Genomic DNA, 19,560 nt, shown 5'->3' on the forward strand with positions numbered 1-19,560 from the left:
AAGGAGAAGGAGGAGGAAAAGGAGGACGATGAGGAGGAGGAGAAGGAGGTAGAGGAGGAGGACAAGAAGCAGGAGCAGGAGGAGGATGAGGAGAAGGAGGAGGAGGAAAAGGAGAAGGAGCAAGAGAAGGAGGAGAAGAAGGAGGACGAGCAGGAGGAGAAGGAAGAGGAAGAGAAGGAGGAAGAGGAGGAGGTGGGGAAGGAGGAGCAGGAGCAGGAGCAGGAGGAGGTGAGTTCTGGAATGAAGAGAGAACAACCAAAGATCAACTGCAGGAGGTACAACAACCAGCAGACACTGGTTCAAGGAAAGTTTTACTCATTTGCCTTAAAATACCACAGCAATAAATTCCTGAACAAATCTCAGAAAAAAAAAGTTTCTCAAAAATGACTAAAAATACACTCATTTGCCTTAAAATATTTAGCTATGTCGATTTTTGATGTTAAAATTTAGAAAAAATAAACTTTTTTGGTACGCCAACTTTTGATCACAGTAAAATACTATAGCAATAAATTCCTGAACAAATCTCAGAAAAAAAAGTTTCTCAAAAATGACTAAAAATACACTCATTTGCCTTAAAATATTTAGCTATGTCGATTTTTGTTGTTAAAATTTAGAACAAATAAACTTTTTTGGTACGACAACTTTTGATCACAGTAAAATACTATAGCAATAAATTCCTGAACAAATCTCTTTTTTTGTGGTTAAATTTCAAGAAAAGAACTAATGGTTTCCCAAAAAAGACTTCAAAAACAAAGGTTTAAAATAAAAAATTACATGAAAATGACATTAAAGTTTAGATTTTGATTAAAAAAAAATAAAAAAAATGTTCTCTGAATGCCCTAATTTGATATGAAAAATGCAGGAAACGATAATATTTTTGAAAAATAATTTTACAAAACTTGTCAACTTGTCAAAACTTGTCAATTTATCACCATTTGACCAAAAAAAGACACAAAAAGTTTAAATTTTGACAAAATTCTAAAAAGGAAATTCAAAAAATTCTAAAAATGCTCATATTTGATGAGAAACATGCAGAGATGTTAAAAAAATCATCTGATTTTTTTTAACATCTGACCAAAGAAGTGCTAAATTTGAAGTGCTAGATTTTTTTCAAAACGTTCTATTTTAATAAGTAACATTTAAGAAAGATAAAACTTTTTCAACATCTGTCCAGTTAAATTTGATTTAATTAAACATTTTTCTAATTTCTTTTTTTAATTTTCTGTTTTGAAAATTAAACTTAAAAAAATATATAATTTTAAAATAAAATTTCCAAAATTTTTTATCAATCTTCAACATCTAACCAAAATTGACAAGCAAAATTCGGATTGTTTGAAAAATTCAAAACAAAAATCTTTACAAAAGATTTCTCACAATACTATTTTGATGAGAAACATTAACACAAATAATAGATAAAATAAATAAAAATGTGTTAATAAAAACAAAATTTTAACTATTTTTGAAAAAAAAACAAAAAAACAATGATAGTCATTTTTTGTCCGATGTTAAAAAATTATGAATTCTATTTTTTTTTATTTTTTAAGGACAATTATCTTCATGGGAGCATGTGTTGGGATATTTTATTACATTCTGAGGAATTTTTGAGATTTTTTAACTTTTTTTTAGCATTTTTGTCATAGGGTTTGGGGTTTACTTTTCACTAATATAGAAAGTCTTTTGGATCTTCAACATGTCAAAATTAGATTTGTTTTCTTTTAAACGAAATCTTTAATATATTGTAAAAATTAATTTTCACATTTTATGCAAATGTCATAGTACAGTAAAGCATTTTTTTGGAAATAATTTTCTTTCTTTAGGGATTTTTTTTTTCCATACGGTAATCTAATTTTCTGAAATTACATGAACAACTTTAATCACATCAACTACACGCCTGTCATTTGCAGAGTTACTTCCTGTCCTCTGGACAAGCAGGGTGTCTGGGCTGAAGTTGAACCCTCCACAAACACACCCTGGAACTTGAGAAGGTATGTGCACGTGCAGCTAACTATTAATTATGTTAGACTTTATTCTGTTAGTAGTAGAGTCTGAATGACCTTTGACCTGTTGTTTTGAATTATTGACAGATTATCTTTGAATGTTTTGAATTATTGACAGATTATCTTTTATTATATTATCTATTATTATATTTGATCTATTATTATATCTATTATTATATTTGAATATTAAATTAGTCGTTTAAAGTAGTAGTTTTTTTCACTGTGGCCCGCTACCAAATGACCTACGGACCGCCACCGGTCCCTGGACCGGGGGTTGGAGATCCCTGCATTAGATAAATGACAAGTGCATGATCACGGGTTTACTACCGACTGTAGTTTATTTCAAGTAAAAACATGATACTATACACTACAGAGTATGTCTGTGCAAAAAAAAAGTTTTTAAAGTGTTTATAGAAGAGTGGCTTAAAAAGCAAACACTGAAGAGAAGAATTAGAAAAACCACCGCGCCCTGAGGATGTAGACGACGACACAAAAGGTGCTGCGGCATTTAAAACCCACAGCACACGTGTACGCTCAACGTTTGTAACTGCTATCGACTGCGACAACACGTATTGTTCATTTTTATGTAAACATGCCAGGAAAAAAATGAGCTACTCTCTAAAAACAATGGAGCTAATATTTGAATGGAAATATTTATGTGCAGTAGTGGAGTAAAGTTTGACTTTAGATGGAATCAATCTTTATAATTGTTTTTTTTTATTATTTCTAAATTCATTCACAGCAGAGTGCAAACTCATTTTGGCAACAACACGTTGATGAATACCTGACCTGTGGCTCCTGTGACCTGTGGCACGTTGATGAATACCTGACCTGTGGCTCAAACCTTCTGACGTACAGGTAAAGCAAGTACAAACCCAAAGTATTTCGGCTCAGTCTCTCAGAGAAACATAGTCCAGAGTGCAGTACTGTCAGGACCCAGTACTTAGCGCGGACTCTCGTTCTCTTTGCACCAAAGATCCCAGTTCCTCCAGCTGTTGCTGCTGAGTATTCTCCAGCTCTTCGAGCCGCTGACGCAGTAACGCCATCTGATTCTGATTCTGTTCCTCCTGCGGCAAATACAACGAAAAGCCACTGTAACGACCGCCACGCTAGTTTAGTCACTGTCTAATTTAACTGAAAACCATTATTTATTTCAGCATTTTTCTTCATTTGTCTATGTGCAACACTGATTGGCTCTTTCTTCAATTCCTGCCAGTACATCAAGAGGTTTGTTCAACTAATCTCAGGTTTTACACCAAGTTAAATTTGATTCCTGAAAATATGTATATTTCATTACATATACTTTTTGTGACTTTTGTCTGGAGGTCCACTGTAGTATTTCCCAGTGTACTTACTGGAATGTTGGACATCGCTCCTTCAGTGGCGAGGTGTCGGAACGTGTTTGGTGTCGATGTATGTAAAACGGCACCGCTGAATGAAACCTGTCCGTCCAACAGGAGGCGCCGGAACTCGCTGTGTCTTCGTTGCAGCTCCTTGAAGCGTCTGCTGAGTTGGGCTTGTTCTTCTGAGAAAGAAGAAAATCTGGACCAGCAGGAGAAGGAGCAGAACTCCGGTTAGTACTACTAGTTAATACTTCATCATAAAACTGTACTTGTCGCCGTCAGAAAGTGTTCGTACTTTTTGGCTGCAGCAGTTTCCAGCTCTAGTTCTTCAACCTTTGCCTGAAGCAGCTGGATCTTATCCTGAAGTCTCTTCTCCTTGTTCTCCGTCTGTGTTTTTCTCTAGGAAACAGTGTTAAAACATTAGATTAAAAAAAAAACAAACATTTTTCTTGTTGTTAACAAGCTGCCCCCTGCAGGTGACAATCATGTGGTGGGATCAATGACGTTCAAATTATATTATCATTATATTGTATTATTATGTGAATGTTTGAATTTCAACAGCTTTACTTTTCGTACAAAGAAAATCCTAAATTAGAAGAAGTCAGACTGAAGTCAGTACTAACAAACTCTTGACGTTTCATGGTGCAGCACTGTACCTTCTTCTGAGCTGCTGCTGCCCTCTGCAGCTTCTCCTTGACGCCGCTGTATTTCTGCCTCAGGTCGGTCATCTGCCCCTGAAGTTTGTGCTTCTCTTCCAACCACTCGACCTGCCGATCCTCCGACATCCTGACACAGAGAGAAAACTTCACGGTCGACGGACTTTCGAACCTTGTGCTGCGAACGACCTTACGACCGGGAGGACGACGTACCTCTCCGCCTCCTGTTGGCTCCTCTCCGCCTGGGATCGAGTAATCCTCAGCTCGTCCCTCACTCTGTCCAGTGTTTCCTTGAGCCGCTGGTTAGCCTCCATCATTTGACTCTCAGAGTGAGACAGCGCCCCCAGCTGGACACCGAGCTCCTGGTTCTTCTGTTGGGTCAAAGGTAACACAGTTTATAATAAAGGCACGTTTATAATGAAGTCACACAACTTTTTGAAAATCAAGTTCACACTAATCAAACCACAGATCAACATCTAGTCGCATCCATGTGGTTTAGGTTTGGGTTCAAAATCAAAAAGGTTTTATTAATTTATTTGACCACCAGGGGGTGGAAGATTAATCTGAACATCTTCTTTTTCTTTCGGCCTTGTCCCTTTTTTTCAGGAGTTGCTACAGCAAATCATTGATTTCCATCTCTCCCTGTTCTCTGTATCTCCTACTCTGACTCCAACTATCTGCATGTCCTCCCTCACTGCATCCATATATCTCCTCTTTGGTCTTCCTCTCTTTCTCCTACCTGGTAGCTCAATCTCTAACATTCATCTACCAATGTATCCACTGTCCCTCCTCTGCACATCCAAAGATGGTGAGATGGTCCAAACCATCTCAATCTGGCTTCGTCTTTTTCTCCTAACCATCCTGTCCATTCTTGTCACTCCTAAAGAGAATCTTAGCATCTTTAACTCTGCCACCTCCAGCTCCTCCTCCTGTCTTCTGCCTATTGCTACTGTCTCTAAACCATACATCATGGCTGGTCTCACCACTGTCCTGTAAACCTTTCCCTTCACCTTAGCTGACACTCTTCTGTCACAGATCACTCCTGACACTTTTCTCCAGCTGTTCCATCCTGCCTGTACTCTATTCTTCACCTCTCTTCCACAGTCTCCGCTGCTCTGAACAGTTGATCCTAAGTACCTAAACTCCTGCACCTTCACCACCTCTGCTCCTTGTAGCCTCACTATTTCACTGTTCTGCCTTTCGTTTACACACATGTACTCTGTCTTGCTGCGACTGACCTTCATTCCTCTTCTTTCTAGTGCAAACCTCCACCTCTCTAGGTTCTCTTCTAGCTGCTGCCTACTCTCACTACAGATCACAATGTCATCTGCAAACATCATAGTCCATGGGGACTCCTGTCTGACCTCATCTGTCAATCTGTCCATCACCACAGCAAACAAGAAGGGGCTCAGGGCCGATCCTTGATGTAGTCCCACCTCCACTTTGAAGTCTTCTGTCCTCCCAACAGCACACCTCACTACTGTTGTACTATTCTCATACATGTCCTGCACCAAACTAACATACTTCTCTGCCACTCCTGACTTCCTCATACAAAACCACAATTCCTCCCTTGGCTTAACCTGAATATATTCACAATAAACCAGGGTTGTCCTAACTCCTAACTTTTTGTAAACTGTTAAACTTGTTTCCTCACCTGCTGCAGCTCCGTGACCTCTGCCCTCTGTCTCTCCAGCTCCTCCAGCTGTGAGCTTTGTTGTTGAAGTTTGGTTCTGAAGGGAAAAAAAATTTAATTAAAATGAATAATTGTTTTATTTTTCATTTTTTTTAACAACTGTCCCTCTGTCCTTGCAGTGATCCAGCTGAAGACCTACTCACCTCAGCATCTGCACTTCTCTACGGCTCGATTCCTCCCCCTGCTGGGCACTATGGACACGCGCTTCCCATTCTGCCTTCTGGGCATGATCTGCCGCATCCTGCAGCGCCCTCTGCTGCTCCAGCGCGGCAAGGCGGCTCTCCAACTCCAGCCTGAGGATACAAAAGAGTAGACATTATGTATCATGAAGAAATGACGTTAAATTTAAATTATTTCTATTCAGCAGAAATTAACAATAAAGTGAAGTTTGATTCTATTTTCTACCTCCTTGATTTTGTTCTTCTTTGTCACATTCAGTGTGTTATAATTAAAGACAGTTGCTAAAGGCTGCAGAAATTATACCTAAAATTTAAATTTGTATTAAAATCAAAGGGTAATTTTATCATGACAGAACCCACTGAAGGAGATTAATACCGTATGATAATAATATGAATGTAACACTTCATACAACTTCAAAATCTTAACAACATAGTGCACACACCTCTCCAAGCTTCTAATTAATAAAAATAAATAATAGAAATAAATTTGAGAATACTTACTTTTCTTCATGGAGTGCTGCAATTTTGTGGAACTCCTCCTCATGCGCCAACTGCACCTTCCTCACCAGCTCCCTCTCCTTCTCCACCAACGCCGCCTTGTGTCGCTCCACTGTGTCTTTCAGCACCTCCACATCTGCCTGCAGTCCTGTGAAGGAGAATTTACTGGTTTAAAACACAGAGTTTTCTCACTTTCTTCACTTCAACGCAGCAAAATTATATTTGTTTTCTTTCTTCCTGTGACTGTCAGACTGCTTTAGTTCCTAAAATAGTTTAAACCTGGCTAATACATTAACTCCAACAAGCAGTAAAAAAATGCATTTACAGAGCAGAATTATTGTGCTGGGTTATTACCATCTAACTGCCCCTGCAGTGCATCTTTCTCCCTCTCCACCTCCCCCTTGGAGCGGGTACACTCCAGTTTGACGTTTGCAGTCTCCAGTTTGTGAGAATGTTTCAGGCTTTCAATCTGAGAATCAAGAAAAAAAAGGTAAGAAAAAAATCAGAATATTGTTAAAGAATGAACTGGCAGTCACTAAAGAAAATAAAATTAATTAGAAAAGAAATAAAAGCTAAATAAAATGAATCAACGTCATGAATATTTGACTGTTAAATGTTAATAAAAACAAACCAATACAGTGCTGTAGAATATTGACACAGATTCATGAAACAAATATCCCAATCTTTCAGTGTATTGATATTTTCCTCCTAACTAAAACCTTTATGAATGAAATTCCTTGACATATTTAATTCTCTTTTCTTTTGGCAGACGTATGTTTGGTCAGAGTTAGTTCACACTACTATACTGAGTAAATTGTGTGTATGTTAAACATCAGGTCGAACCCAGGTCTATATAGATTTTTTTTCTGTAAAACTCAAGTTTAAAGGTCGTTCTAAGAGTTAACCAACAGGATAAAATTCTGGTTTTGACGCATCATCTCTCCAACCTTTGAACCTATTCAAAGCCTGAGCACCGTATGACATTATATACTGTATAAACATTCACTAAAAAACAAGCCATGAGTCAGTGTTATGTACCTCACATGTGAGGGAGTTGACCTCTCTCTCAGCCTTGTGCAGTCGCCCTGTCAGCTGGCTGACTTGCTCGTGGCTCTGGTGAAGCTCACGCTCCATTCGCTCCAGCTGCAGACGCAACGACTGCCGCTCCGCCTGGTGCCACCAAACCAGCAGTCAGATTTAAATCTCACAGAAAATGCAGTGAAATGCAGTGAAATGCAGTTACGGCTGTTCATCTGTGCACTTACCTCCAGTGACTTCACCGCAGCCTGGGACTCGGAAATCTGTCTGATCTGGATGCGATGTACGTTTTCCGCCTGTTGACCCGAGTTGTCTTTTTGGGCTTGAAGCTCTGCCACCTCTGCCTCGAGGCCCTTTATTCGCTGGTGTAGCTGTGCCTTCTCCCTGAGTAGAGCCTCCACACGTTTTCCGTCACGCAGCGGGTCGGAGCCCTGGTAGTGAGCCACCAGTTCCTCCAGATCCTTCCCCAGGCGAGACAACTGTTCACAGGACATTGAACATTTAAGGTTTCACCTTCTCAACGATGAACGCTGCCGAGGATCAAAGTTTAAAAACACACACCTGTGCCTCATAGTGAATCTTCCTCTCCTCCAGGATTCGACCATGTTCCTCCCTCTGGTGGTCAAACTGGGACTTGAGCAAAGTGTACTCATACCGCAGCTTGTTGTACTCAGACCTGTACTTCTCTGCTTCCTGCGGGATAAAAAAAAGAAACACGAATCAGATTCACAGTTACAGTGTGACTCAGGTAAAGAGGGAGTAATCAGAGGGAAAATGGCCACTGTTTCATTAAAGGCTTAAATCCTCAAGTGGTTTTTAAGAGGCAGTTTATTTTAGTCTGTCACTCATTGCTGCACATTTCATTGTCATGGTGACAACATTTTACTGAGAAAAGGCAGTGATTTTACCCACATGACCTCATTGCAGCTGCTATTCATGTATTAAATAAATATATGAGTGATTATCAACAACAGAAAAATCAAAAGAAAAGAAAAAAGAGAAATTTAATTTAAAAAATAAAACAGTGGTATTTGTCTCTTATTTTGTCTCTTTTCTGCAGACTTTCAAGTTCTTTTTTAATTTAAATCTTTTTTTCACAGCCCAAAAAAAAAAAAAGTATGTGCTATAACATAGCGCATACACCGCTAATACTATAAATCCTGCCAGTATATAGTCGCTATATACTGGCGACAAACTCTAGTACATATCTGACAGGATCTCAGGATCTTACGTGCCAGATTTGGCCCCCGGGCCTGAGTTTGAACGTGTGCTCTATGTGAACATTTATAGATTTACTGAAGGAAAATTATATCAACCAATGAAAAACTCAAAAACGTATTAATACACAATTAAATTTGTGCACTTAAAAAAACAAAACATTTTAGTCATTTAGGAAATACCTCCTCAAGCTTGCTGAACCTCTCTCTGAAGGGAGCCTCCATGTCCTGCTGCACATTAGCTCGGAGCAACTCCAACCGCTGGGGCGTCATCACCTGTTCAACAAACACAGTTTCATCACTTTTGTTCATGTGAAAGTCAATGATATGACAAATCAAAATTATAAAGGAATAGAAAGTGTTTGAGGGGTGGCAGGGGGCCAAAGATATTTCATCAGTTCTTGGTGAAAGTGTACCTGCAGTCGAAGCTCCTCCAACTCCCTGGTTTTGTCCAGCAGCTCCCCTTGTAGCTCAGCCACCACCAGCTGAACTTTCTCCTGGTGAGCCTGCTTGTCGCCCAGCACACGCTTCAGTTCTAACTGCGACTGCGTGAACTCCTCCTGAAGACTACAAATATAAGACAAGGTGGATCAAACCTGTGAAAACTACAGGACATTGAACTCATTCTCAGTCGTCCAGCGTCTTTTAAATTATTCCTCATTTAGAACGGAAAACACACACAAAAAAAAACATTTTTACGTACAGTAAATGCAGGCGATAATAACACAAACTTCAACAGTGAATGTGTGTCGGTTGGAATTCAATTATTGAGCCGATAACAGACACACCAAAACAGCTAACTGGCAGGTTATCGTATCAATCTTAACATATCTAAACATATTCTTATGACGTATTATTCTTCTTACTCTATGACCTACTACGACTGTAACTGTACTTTTACTATTTATTATTTATTACTACTGTAGTTAAAATGATTTGTTATTTATGTATTTTTGTATTTTGTCTGTTTACTGTAGCTTGATTGTTGATCGACTGACTCAAATCCTTTGGATAAAAGTGTCTGTTAAATGCATTGTTTTGTAATGTAATGTCAATGCAAACTCACCATTTGTGTTCAGCCTTGAGTGTCTCGTAGTTGGTCCTGTGGTTTTCACATTTCATCCTCTCGTCTATGAGCATTTTTTGCAGCTCCATCTCTGCTCCCCCCAGCCCGGCAGATAGCCCCAACAAAGCTGCCGACCTTCCCATCCCAGGCGGCAAGTTCGGGATGAGATCCGCCATCTGGCCGGGGGTGGACGAGGTCATCTCACCTTTGAAAAACAGAGGTCAGAGATAAAGTACATAAAGAACAGAAAAACTGACCAAAGTCCTGTAGATAAAAAAAGCACCCGCTGTGGTGGAGTTGCCTGCTCCTGTCTCACTCTGAGAGTGTGTGGTGTTTTCAGAGAACAAACTGAAGTGCACCATTGTTTTTCGTCAGTAACCATGGAGGCTCAGCGAGTCCCCCAGCTACTTATTAAAATCATCGGCCTCTCAAGAGTCTAGAAAAGACTCTCAGTCAGCATCAAGTGATTAAACAGCTCACTCAAACGCTGCTGCTTCTGTTGTGGTAACAGGCGCTGATTATGACGTTCATTTTCAACGTTACAGTCAGTTTCCTGTATAGATATCGAACCATAACACAACTTACTGACTCCACCACAACTTGTTACGTAACATATACATTTATAGTTTTAAATCGATAACAGTTCAATACCACTGTTTGAAAATTGTACACATTGTATATTTCCTATAATCGATTCACATTCTGCTTTTGTTTCATTTACAAACCGTGTTGTGTTGGTGACATTTTTTTCAAACCTCCCGCTCTGTGTCCCGCTAGTTGATACGATAACTTGCCAGTTAGCTGTTGTGGTGTGTCCGTTATCGGACAGTACCGACTTAATGTTTTCTCTGCTCAATAATTTAATTCAAACCGACACACAGTCACTATTAAAGTTCGCGTTATTACCGCCTGCATTTAAAAAGGTAACCACATTTTCTATTAAGTTTCTTAAAGACTAATAGCGCCTTATTACACAAGTAACTACATTTCCACTGACTAGCTATAGCTCCCTATTCCGGCTAATCCATTTAGCCCTGTGGATATTCCCGATAAGATAAACGAATTATTACAAATTATTCACAACTGAACAACTGTCTTTTAATTAATGTGGTGACAATAAACGTAATAATGTTACTCACCTCCTTTTTTGTACGAAATCCCTTTCGTTCCAGTTTGCTGCTTTGTTTGCTAGCCAGCGCTAGCAGCTAGCTCCTCTGCAAACTACGAACCGTGGCATCATGGGAAATTTTTCCGAAGTGTATTTTGTGTTGACAAAAAATATTAGCGCCGGAATATTTTTTCTCCGTTAAGTAATGTTTTACTTCGTACAGAGGCGCAAACGTTTAACAAAACTGAACAGCAAACGATATAAAAGCAAATTCTGATATTTACTTAACCTAAATATTTATATAATATAACTTAAAAAATAAATTGCATTCACTTGTTAACGTATATTTCTGGTGCAGTAAAAAAAACATTAACAAACAAAAAAACAAAATACTTTTTTACTACAGAATGAGTTTTGGAATAAAAAAAATCCTACTGTGTTTGGGCAGCAAAGAGACACAATAAATTCTGAAAGTTGACGTCACAACTTAATTTTATTCCACAAAATCACAGTCAAACTGCGTTTTAGGTTGTTGAATAATGTGCTGGTTAATTAGTCATTGATTAAATTTTAATAATGAAAAATATATTTAAATTCTTTTTTTTTCACAAATGATTTAAAAGTTTAAAGACTGAAGTTATAAAAAATAAAATATAAACAGAAAACAGTACAAGCCTAAACATCTCATGAATAAACATGTTAACAAATAATAACAAAAGTAAAAATACCAGCATTTCATATATAGTGTTAGTAACAATGTCAAAGCTGAGGCACATTTAAAAACTACAGTAAATAAATATTAAAAAGGAACAGTGGCGCTCTATCAACATTCTACATTTCACTTTTCACTCAACCGTCAACTATAAAACACTCAAGTGGTGCAACTTCCTTTAAACCTACAGTTTGTATTTACAAGGGCATAATTAATGTGATAAATAAATATAAAATAAAAATGTAAAACACGTCATATCTCAGCGGCAGTAACTGCCACCCACCTGAGCACAGATTTTCCTTAACTTAACGGAGGAAACATTTTCAGCTGGAGCTGCAAAGAAGGAAAGCAAAATAAAAGACAAGTCAACAAAAAAAATAATAAAGAAATCAGAGTCAAATATCCAAAGAAAAAACCAGGGAGGACTCAGTCCAGGTACCTGTCAACCGTGTTCTGGTCATCCTTGGAGCTGCTGTCTGTGGGTTTGGACGCAGATGTTCGCAGTTTAGTGGGATCTGAAAGACAGAAGCAGGTTGATGAAGGAGGTGAGACCTGATGAAAGCAAATGTCTCATATCATTAAAAACAAACAAACAAACAAAAAATCAAATATAAATTGTTTTCCTGAACCTTGAATCCAGCGAATCTGCGTCGCCGGCCCATATCCTTGTTCATTTTTGGCAGCGATGCGGAAGACGACTGCTGGTCGGTTGGAGGCCGAGCTGTCGATGTGAGCGTTGTCCAGGTGGGAGGAGCTGACCGTGCAGGACGTCTTTGTGCCACGGTAAATCCTGATGAATGCCATCTGACCGTTCTGATAGCGATTTGTGGTGGGATAGTTTACGCACCGCCATGTACATGGAATATTCCAGGATCCGGCCGGACGGAGAGGCCGGAGCCTCCCATGTGATGTGGACAGAATCACTGGCCTACAGAGAAACATTGGTTACATGCATACAATTAGTTGTTGTTCATCTGTGCAACAGTAACAGGCAAACTAAAAATTACTCTTCCACTAGGTGGCAGCAGATAGCTATAAAAAAGACACTTTTTTTTTACAGATCTTCTGTTTTTCTTCAATTCCTGCAAGTACATCAGTATTGTGTTCAACTAAATAGGCTGAGTGAACTGAACCTAGAAGATCTTTATATTTTATTACATGTACAATTTTCTTTGGTAGTGCAGCTTGGGATTTTTCTAATGTTTAATATATCCCGTGGCTCAAAAGACATTGCTGTAAATGGATATGAATTTCCCTTGGATTTCACCTTGCTAATCCTAACAGCAGAGGGCGCTCCAGGGAATCCAGGTTGGCACGTCTTGAACTCACTGATGTGGCTGAAGTTTCCTTGACCAAAACAGTTGATTCCTGCAACTCTGAACCTGTAGGTCTGACCAGGACTCAGCTCCCGCTTCTCCCTGCCCTGGTAGTCCTGAGTCCCAGGCAGCTTCTGGGGGGGAAAGGACAGAAGATACACGTCTAAGCCCGACCTTGGGGTTTATGTATTCAGGACCTAAAGAACGCTAGGTCGGCACCTCCTTATTATTTTGTGTCCGGCTGCTGACGGCTGTGGACGCCTGGTCACCGTCAGGGGGGAGGAAGTAGTGGGTGATCACAGCGAACAGTGTTTTGAACACACCAACATCAAACCACACTGTTTCATCTGGACTCTGTTGAACCTAAGAAGTGAACGTTGTTAGTTTAAATCAAAGATTTTAAAGTTTTTCTAGCACTTTATTAGATGTAAGTATTTTTAAATGAAACAAACCTGAGCTGTATCAGGGTAGAAATCTCCTGTGTTGTCACCAGAAACAGGTTTATCTGTAAAAATAAATAAATAATTAGTTAAAAAGAAATATAATTAACTTTTGAAAACTCATCTAAAATATAGATCCATCAGACTGAACATAATCTACCGTCTACCTGACAGGAGCCGACTGCTGCCCTCTGTTGGTAATGTCTCCTTTCCTGTAGCTAGGAAGAAAAAAAACAAGTGAAAAAGTGAAAAAGATTTGTCTCACTCAATGGCATTTTATTAGGATTTATTAAAAATATGTCATTGGCAGTTTATTTTTTTAATTTTTTTAAATCTTCTACAACTTTTAAAAATATGTCATTGGCAGTTTATTTATTTTTTTAAATCTTCTACAACTATCCTAATTATGGTCATTGAGGAGTTGGAGCCAATCCCAGTGGAGCTCAGCACCCTGGACAGTTCTCCAGTCTCCATATATAAACAACAACAACAACATTAAACAGGAACTCAGTGAAACTGTGTAAAAGTTTCAACCAGGTTCAGATTTAATTTTAACTTTAATTACTGTCTGTGGTAGGTAAGTTGCATTGACTGTAGAGCACCACCTACAGGTCAAAGATGTGGAGCTGTATGCTCCTGGTCTTTTTAACAGTAAAATACACATTTCTGATGTCAAAGAACGACAACGTCTTAATTTCACAGCCGTATTGGTTTTAAAATAATTCTACACTTTTTTTAATGGCCCCTGTGAAAAAAAAGTCAAAACAAAATGATAGATTAATTAAACAACACTTACAGCTGATTTTGGAGGTGGAGTCTTCTGAGTCTTTCCCTGTTGCACTCCTCATTCCTGGAGTCTGGACTCCTGTCGAACCACTGGTTGATTTTGTTTTAGTTTCCTGTTGTAATGAAGTGACCTGAAAATAAAAAGGAAAGCTCCAACAAAAGCATTTCAGCTGTATAGATCAGGGGTACCCAACCTCCGGTCCGCAGACCAGTCCGTAGGTCATTTGGTGCTGGGCCACAGTGGAATACAATGAAAAAATGTACTTAATTTTTACTTCATTGAAAGAAAATACAGTTATTTCCATTTTCGTGATTTTTTTATTTAAAGATAATCTGGCAATATTTTAAAATAATATGTCATTCAGACTCCGATAACAGAATAGAGTCTAAAAGATGTTTTATCGGGCCGCATTTGGCCCCCGGGCCTTGAGTTTGACATGTGTTCTAGACAATATTTTTAACATAATGTTGAAAAAATTTCTACAAGAATTCTTTTTTTTTTTTACCTGAGAAGAAGTTTTCTCTGTGGTTCTTTCACTTGGACAGGCGTCACCTGAGGAGTCAAACAGAAACATGTTAACATTTATGTTTTTCTTTTCTTTTCTACACTATATCACAGTTAAAGAGTATGTGACCAGTAAAATTCTTACTCTGCTTTTCTTGGTCTGTTTGCTTGAGTTCCTCTGATTTGGAAGCTGGATCTGTGGCTTCTGTTTGTGAAAGACCCACAGGTTGAATCTGAAGGATGTAGCAGTCTGCTGTAGCCAGGGGGCGCCATGCCACATGTAGCATGCTGACTGTAGATTTGATGAGTAACACGGCCTCTGGAGTGCCAGGTCGATCTGCCAACAGAGAGTGAGGTTTTACATCCAGTGACTGTTTTGGCCTGGGATTATTCCGTTTGTGAAAGAGTTCTCCACCTGTTTCCAAGTACCACAGATCCTTGCAGCAGACCTGGTAGTTCCAGCTTTTGCGGTACCCGTCACGGCCGCTCCAGATGTAGACCCTGGAGCCGACGGTGGCAGCACAGTGCCCAGCTCTGGCTCTGGGCCTGCAGGCGTACGGATCATCGCTCTGAGGTCCCTGACTCTGGAGCTGGGACTCGATGTCATCCTGCTCCTCTGGACTCAAGGTCAGCCAGCACATGGTGTCTGTATCAGGGAGGACGACAAGGATGGAGCTGATGACAAGTCAACAAGACGGGTTTGGTTCTGACAGCGATGATAAAGTCACTCATGAAATAATAACAGAGCGGCAAATATTTAATGTTGGAAACTTTCAATGGGAATGAACGGTGCAGATGATATTTCAGCATAATCTTGACTAAAATAAAATACAGATTTAATGCACTTGCAACTTTTTTTAAATAGACTAAAATAAAATACAGATTTAATGCAACTTTTTTTAAATAAAAAAAAATGAAGAGAAAATGTTTGAGTTTTAATCATCTCCAATTTTCTCATAAAATGCTCCCAATTTTCAGGATTTTTAGTATTGATTACAGCAGGAAAATTACTGTGAACTTTCTGTCCCTTTGACAACCACAACAAAACTAACAAAGGAGTAAGAAAGTACTGACCCAGGTTGAGCACACTTGAAGAACCAGAACAGATCCATTTGGTTCCGGAGACACCGTGTTTGTTTGACTCTGTTAGAGGGATCCAGCCTCCGAAAACATACATCCTGCAGGAGGAGAGAAACCCTGATGTTTATTACAACAAACAAAGACAAAATTACAAAAGCCAAAAGACATGGTTATAAATGTTCTACATTCATGAAGCACTGCATTCATCCTGATAACCAATAAAAACTTTGAATGACTGCTGTACCACCTGTTCAATAATAACGTTCAAGAAGTAATGAAGAAAATCAGTTACTTGTTTCCAATAACACTGGCAGAGTGAAGGCTTCTGGGAAACGGTCTTGAGCCTCTTGTTTCAGGCGTCGACCAAACCATTGTGTCTAAAAACAAGACGTGAATAATAATCTTTAAAAACTTGAAATACGTACCCACTTGAGATACAGTTATTAACGTCTTTTTATTGTTAAAACAATTTTAATATGAGAAACATTTTACCAAGGTCAAGTTGCCAGAGGTCATTCAGCCGAGACCCCTGCATTCCTCCGAAGATGAACAGCCTATTAGAAGTGAGTCCACTGAAGGCCACGCAGCTGTGAGACTCCCGCGCTGAAGGACCAACGCCTTTTGTTTCCGGGACGCTCCAGGACCGCGCGCCTGATGCTGCCTGCAGCTCCAGCTCATAGAGGTCTCCCAGGTACCTGAGAAAGTTGACCACCGGGTCAACGGGAGTCTGTGTTTTCAACATCACTTCAAACGATGACCTGTTTCAGATACGTCACCTCGGCACATTCCCATTGGGGTCTTCACTCTCATTGGCCAGCCCTCCAAACAAGTAGCACTTATTCCCCACCAGGGTGAAGCTGTGACCGATCCGGGGACAAGGAGGTGGAGCATTTTTTGGAGCTCTGGGTTTCAGTTTCTTCCAAAGCCAGCGACTCGCCTGAGCAACGCAGGAGCAGAGATTAGTTTTCATTTACTTTTCATTTTCCAGGATGAATTAAAGGTTAGTATTAAAACTTCACCTGGAGTTCGTAAAGACTGTTTGTGTATTTGCCGTACTCCACCATGCCTCCAAACATAAGGATCCGTGTGCCCTCGCAAACAAAGCCATGGGAGGCACAGCCGGGGGGGATGTCTCCCCTCACTGCAGGCAGGAACCACTGCTTTGAGACTAAAGGAATAAGAGTAAAATAATGAGTACATACTGTTAACTGTGAAATATGATAAGTGTACAAAACGCATTTTAATATATAATTAGAAGATTAGTATGTTAGTATGCGCTGGTGTGTTAGTTTTGTTTATATTCAAATGGTATATTCTGCACAAAGCATGTAGCTACCCTTTTTGGCCTGCAGGTGTTGCTAGGTACAAATGCAAGGCCTGTTCCATCACTGGGGTGTGACTGCTGCTTCCACATGAAAAATTTTGTTTGAAATGTTTTAAAATTTTGTTTTTTCCCTTTCAAATTTTGTTTGAAATGTTTTAAAATTTACGTTGTTCCTTTTTACCACCCGTGTTAAACTATTTCTATTTAAAATGACTATGTACAACTTACAGGTTAAGGTTAAGCTAAGCTAGGCTAGGTTAGCCCCACTTTCCCCTAAGCTTTGCTTTCAAATATAAATCTTCTAAAGTCAAATATCCAAATTTAATTACTGCCACCTACTGGGTACATTTTCTCAGTAGTAAATATTAAATCTAGAGGATTTTCTGTTTACTTACAAGAGAAGGACAAAACAATAAGAAGAAAAAATGAATATAAACATAAATATTAAATGTACATCGTAGGATACCTTGAGAAATGGTATCAGTTGTGATGTTAAGCTAATGTTAGTTATTTAAAGGACATAAATTAAAAACTTATAGCAAAGTTTTTAAATCTTAGCATCTCTTTTACAGAAACAATAAACGCACTAAATGGCGTATTTCTATATGCGGTCGAATTTTTGTAACACAATGTAGTTTGGTGCCAAAGAGCCAACGTTAGTGTGAACCTCGGGAGGGAAAACGTTTACTTTTTAATATGACGTTAAAGTTAAGATAACGGAGCAAAACATGCCAACAACCAAAAGCTCGTTCCCTGCCGTACTTTGGAGGCTAAAAACATTAGCCGCCGAGGCAGCTAGGTAGCGTTAGCTCACCAGTGTTGTAAACATGGAGGTCTTCGGCGATCCCTTCGTTCCCTCCGCCAAACAAAATAATCAATTCCCGAACCGCCACGGCTCGGTGCCCGTGTCTGGACCGCGGTATTACTCCTGTAACGGAATGCACTCTGCGCCACTGTGGCTCCCCAGCTCCACAGCTCATTTTCTCTTAGCACAGTCACAAAGTTTGGCGCTGTTAGTGTTTCAATGAAAAGGGGCGGGGCTCCAAAGAGGCAACAAAGATTCTCAATGAAATGAAGATGTCTCACTCTGCTCCATCCTTCGAGTAACAACATTTACGAGAATAAAACAGACAGAGAAGAGCACGGAAAAATATTTGACAATAACAATTGATTGACGGTTAAGCTTCTTTTTCAATTACAATCTTGTAGGAATGTAGACATTTTACAAAGAATGTAAAATTATTTTACCAATTTTATGCATTCACATTTAAGTAGCAATTCTTTATATTTTGAGTTCTAGATAATTCATCAGCTACCACAAGATGTCGCCAATGCTACAGCTTAGTAGAATAGACTGTAACAGGACAAATAATTAGTCATGACATGTCTGTGGAATAGTCAGTGTTGTTTCCACATTCAAGTCCGAACCCGAGACCATATTCTTTTTATTTTCGCTTTATATCATTATGATCATGATGTTTATTATTATTAAAACTTTGTAATAACTAGAAAAGCTTTACTATTTTTAAATAGATATGATCGATTTATGTAATTAATTATTTTATCTCGGTTTTAAACTTGTATGTGTTAAAGTGTGGACCAAAATGGCCAACTTTAACCTGTGTGTGTGTGTGTGTGTAGGAACAGGAACCCCTCCCGCTGAACAGGAAGAAAGTGACGTCAGCCATCACTTGGCTCTTACTGTGCGTGTGTGCGTGTGTGTGTTGCTGCAGGACGTGCACGTGGTTTGAATGATTTACCGGAGTGGTGTGTGTGTGTTATGAGATATCGAGACTCTCTCTCGTCCTATGTCAGTGCGCGCGTGCACGCGTAAGTGAGTAGACAGGAATCCTGCGCCAGGGGAAGTGCGCCGGTTCTCCGTCTGCGCGTCCCGACTTCCTGCTCTGAGCAGGGACAGAGAAGCTGTGGATCCGCTTTCAGACAGCAGCAGCAGCAGCAGCAGCAGCAGGATGGAGCTCCAGCACCACACACGTCACCGGCTCTGTTAGGACAACAACAAGCAGACGGACATACAACCAGGCGCCGGACACTGCTGGGTAGGTGGATGTCACCGTCTTTCTGCAACTTTTTCTACTCCTCGTGAGCGCGCATCCGTGCGTTTTGGTTAGAGAAATAGCGCCGTTACGTGATTTCTTTAAGTCTGTTTTAACACAGATAAACATTTTTCTGTTAGATAGTGCGATCTGCGCGTAAAAAAAAGTGCCATCGCTGTGCGTAAAGGGGGGGGGGGCGGGAGAGGGAGTGAGGGGGGTCTTCTTTGGCACAGACATTAAAGTTCAACCAAATTTGGTTTAAGGCACAACTTTAATAATACTTTTTTAAAAAGTAGTCAACACCAGAGAGCTGAGAAGAAAACGGTCACGTCTTCTTTAAAAGTCGACTTTCTGGTTCGTCTGGACCTCGCAGACTAATTGCCATGCACTTCCGGAATGAAGCTGGCAGCAGACAACATCTTGAAAATGAGTCACTGGTGCAAAACAAAGAACCATTTGAGTTCCAGGAGACCCCCCCTTCTCCCTCCTTCATAACCCATCTCTCTCTCTCTCACACACACACACACACACACACACACTCCTCACTC

The 19,560-nt window shown here is 39.6% G+C and overlaps 3 protein-coding genes across 5 annotated transcripts in view; 1 reads left to right on the forward strand and 2 right to left on the reverse strand.

Annotated features, from left to right (window-relative positions):
• Window positions 1-2,311: 2,311 nt before the first annotated feature.
• On the reverse strand, window positions 2,312-10,938 carry cep83 (centrosomal protein 83). 3 transcript variants are annotated; one of them, XM_008316034.3, is made up of 17 exons: window positions 10,827-10,938; window positions 9,688-9,892; window positions 9,038-9,188; window positions 8,805-8,897; window positions 7,966-8,097; window positions 7,632-7,883; window positions 7,405-7,536; window positions 6,721-6,835; window positions 6,370-6,514; window positions 5,833-5,982; window positions 5,651-5,726; window positions 4,210-4,367; window positions 3,997-4,126; window positions 3,636-3,739; window positions 3,353-3,539; window positions 2,829-3,064; window positions 2,312-2,786 (listed from the first exon to the last, which is right to left on the reverse strand). In XM_008316034.3, exons 2-16 carry the CDS (start codon window positions 9,885-9,887, stop codon window positions 2,927-2,929), a joined length of 2,163 nt encoding a protein of 720 aa, XP_008314256.1. In that variant the 5' UTR covers window positions 9,888-9,892; window positions 10,827-10,938; the 3' UTR covers window positions 2,312-2,786; window positions 2,829-2,926. The 3 variants fall into 3 exon arrangements, with proteins under 3 accessions (XP_008314256.1, XP_024913646.1, XP_008314255.1); XM_025057878.1 differs by lacking the exon at window positions 10,827-10,938 and adding an exon at window positions 10,413-10,676 and having other exon boundaries at window positions 2,312-2,809; window positions 2,841-3,064; XM_008316033.3 differs by lacking the exon at window positions 10,827-10,938 and adding an exon at window positions 10,413-10,669.
• Window positions 10,939-11,269: 331 nt separating this feature from the next.
• hcfc2 (host cell factor C2) lies at window positions 11,270-18,261 on the reverse strand. The gene is given in 18 exon segments (XM_008316032.3): window positions 11,270-11,840; window positions 11,947-12,022; window positions 12,137-12,318; window positions 12,320-12,435; window positions 12,775-12,957; window positions 13,043-13,186; window positions 13,276-13,328; window positions 13,431-13,481; window positions 14,060-14,180; window positions 14,556-14,602; window positions 14,700-14,891; window positions 14,970-15,200; window positions 15,629-15,732; window positions 15,927-16,011; window positions 16,127-16,329; window positions 16,411-16,571; window positions 16,654-16,802; window positions 17,773-18,261. Coding segments are annotated over 18 exon segments (2,274 nt in total). The 5' UTR covers window positions 17,939-18,261; the 3' UTR covers window positions 11,270-11,830.
• A 377-nt stretch (window positions 18,262-18,638) lies between these two features.
• LOC103383032 (ETS domain-containing protein Elk-3-like) overlaps window positions 18,639-19,560 on the forward strand; it is a 6,868-nt gene continuing 5,946 nt past the window's right edge. The window contains exon 1 of the mRNA XM_008316031.3: window positions 18,639-19,015. The gene's annotated coding sequence lies outside the window, so the exon portion shown is untranslated. The remainder of the gene's footprint in view (window positions 19,016-19,560) is intronic.

Source organism: Cynoglossus semilaevis, chromosome 8 (assembly GCF_000523025.1).
Source record: "Cynoglossus semilaevis isolate Cse_v1.0 chromosome 8, Cse_v1.0, whole genome shotgun sequence".
Taxonomy (NCBI): domain Eukaryota; kingdom Metazoa; phylum Chordata; class Actinopteri; order Pleuronectiformes; family Cynoglossidae; genus Cynoglossus; species Cynoglossus semilaevis.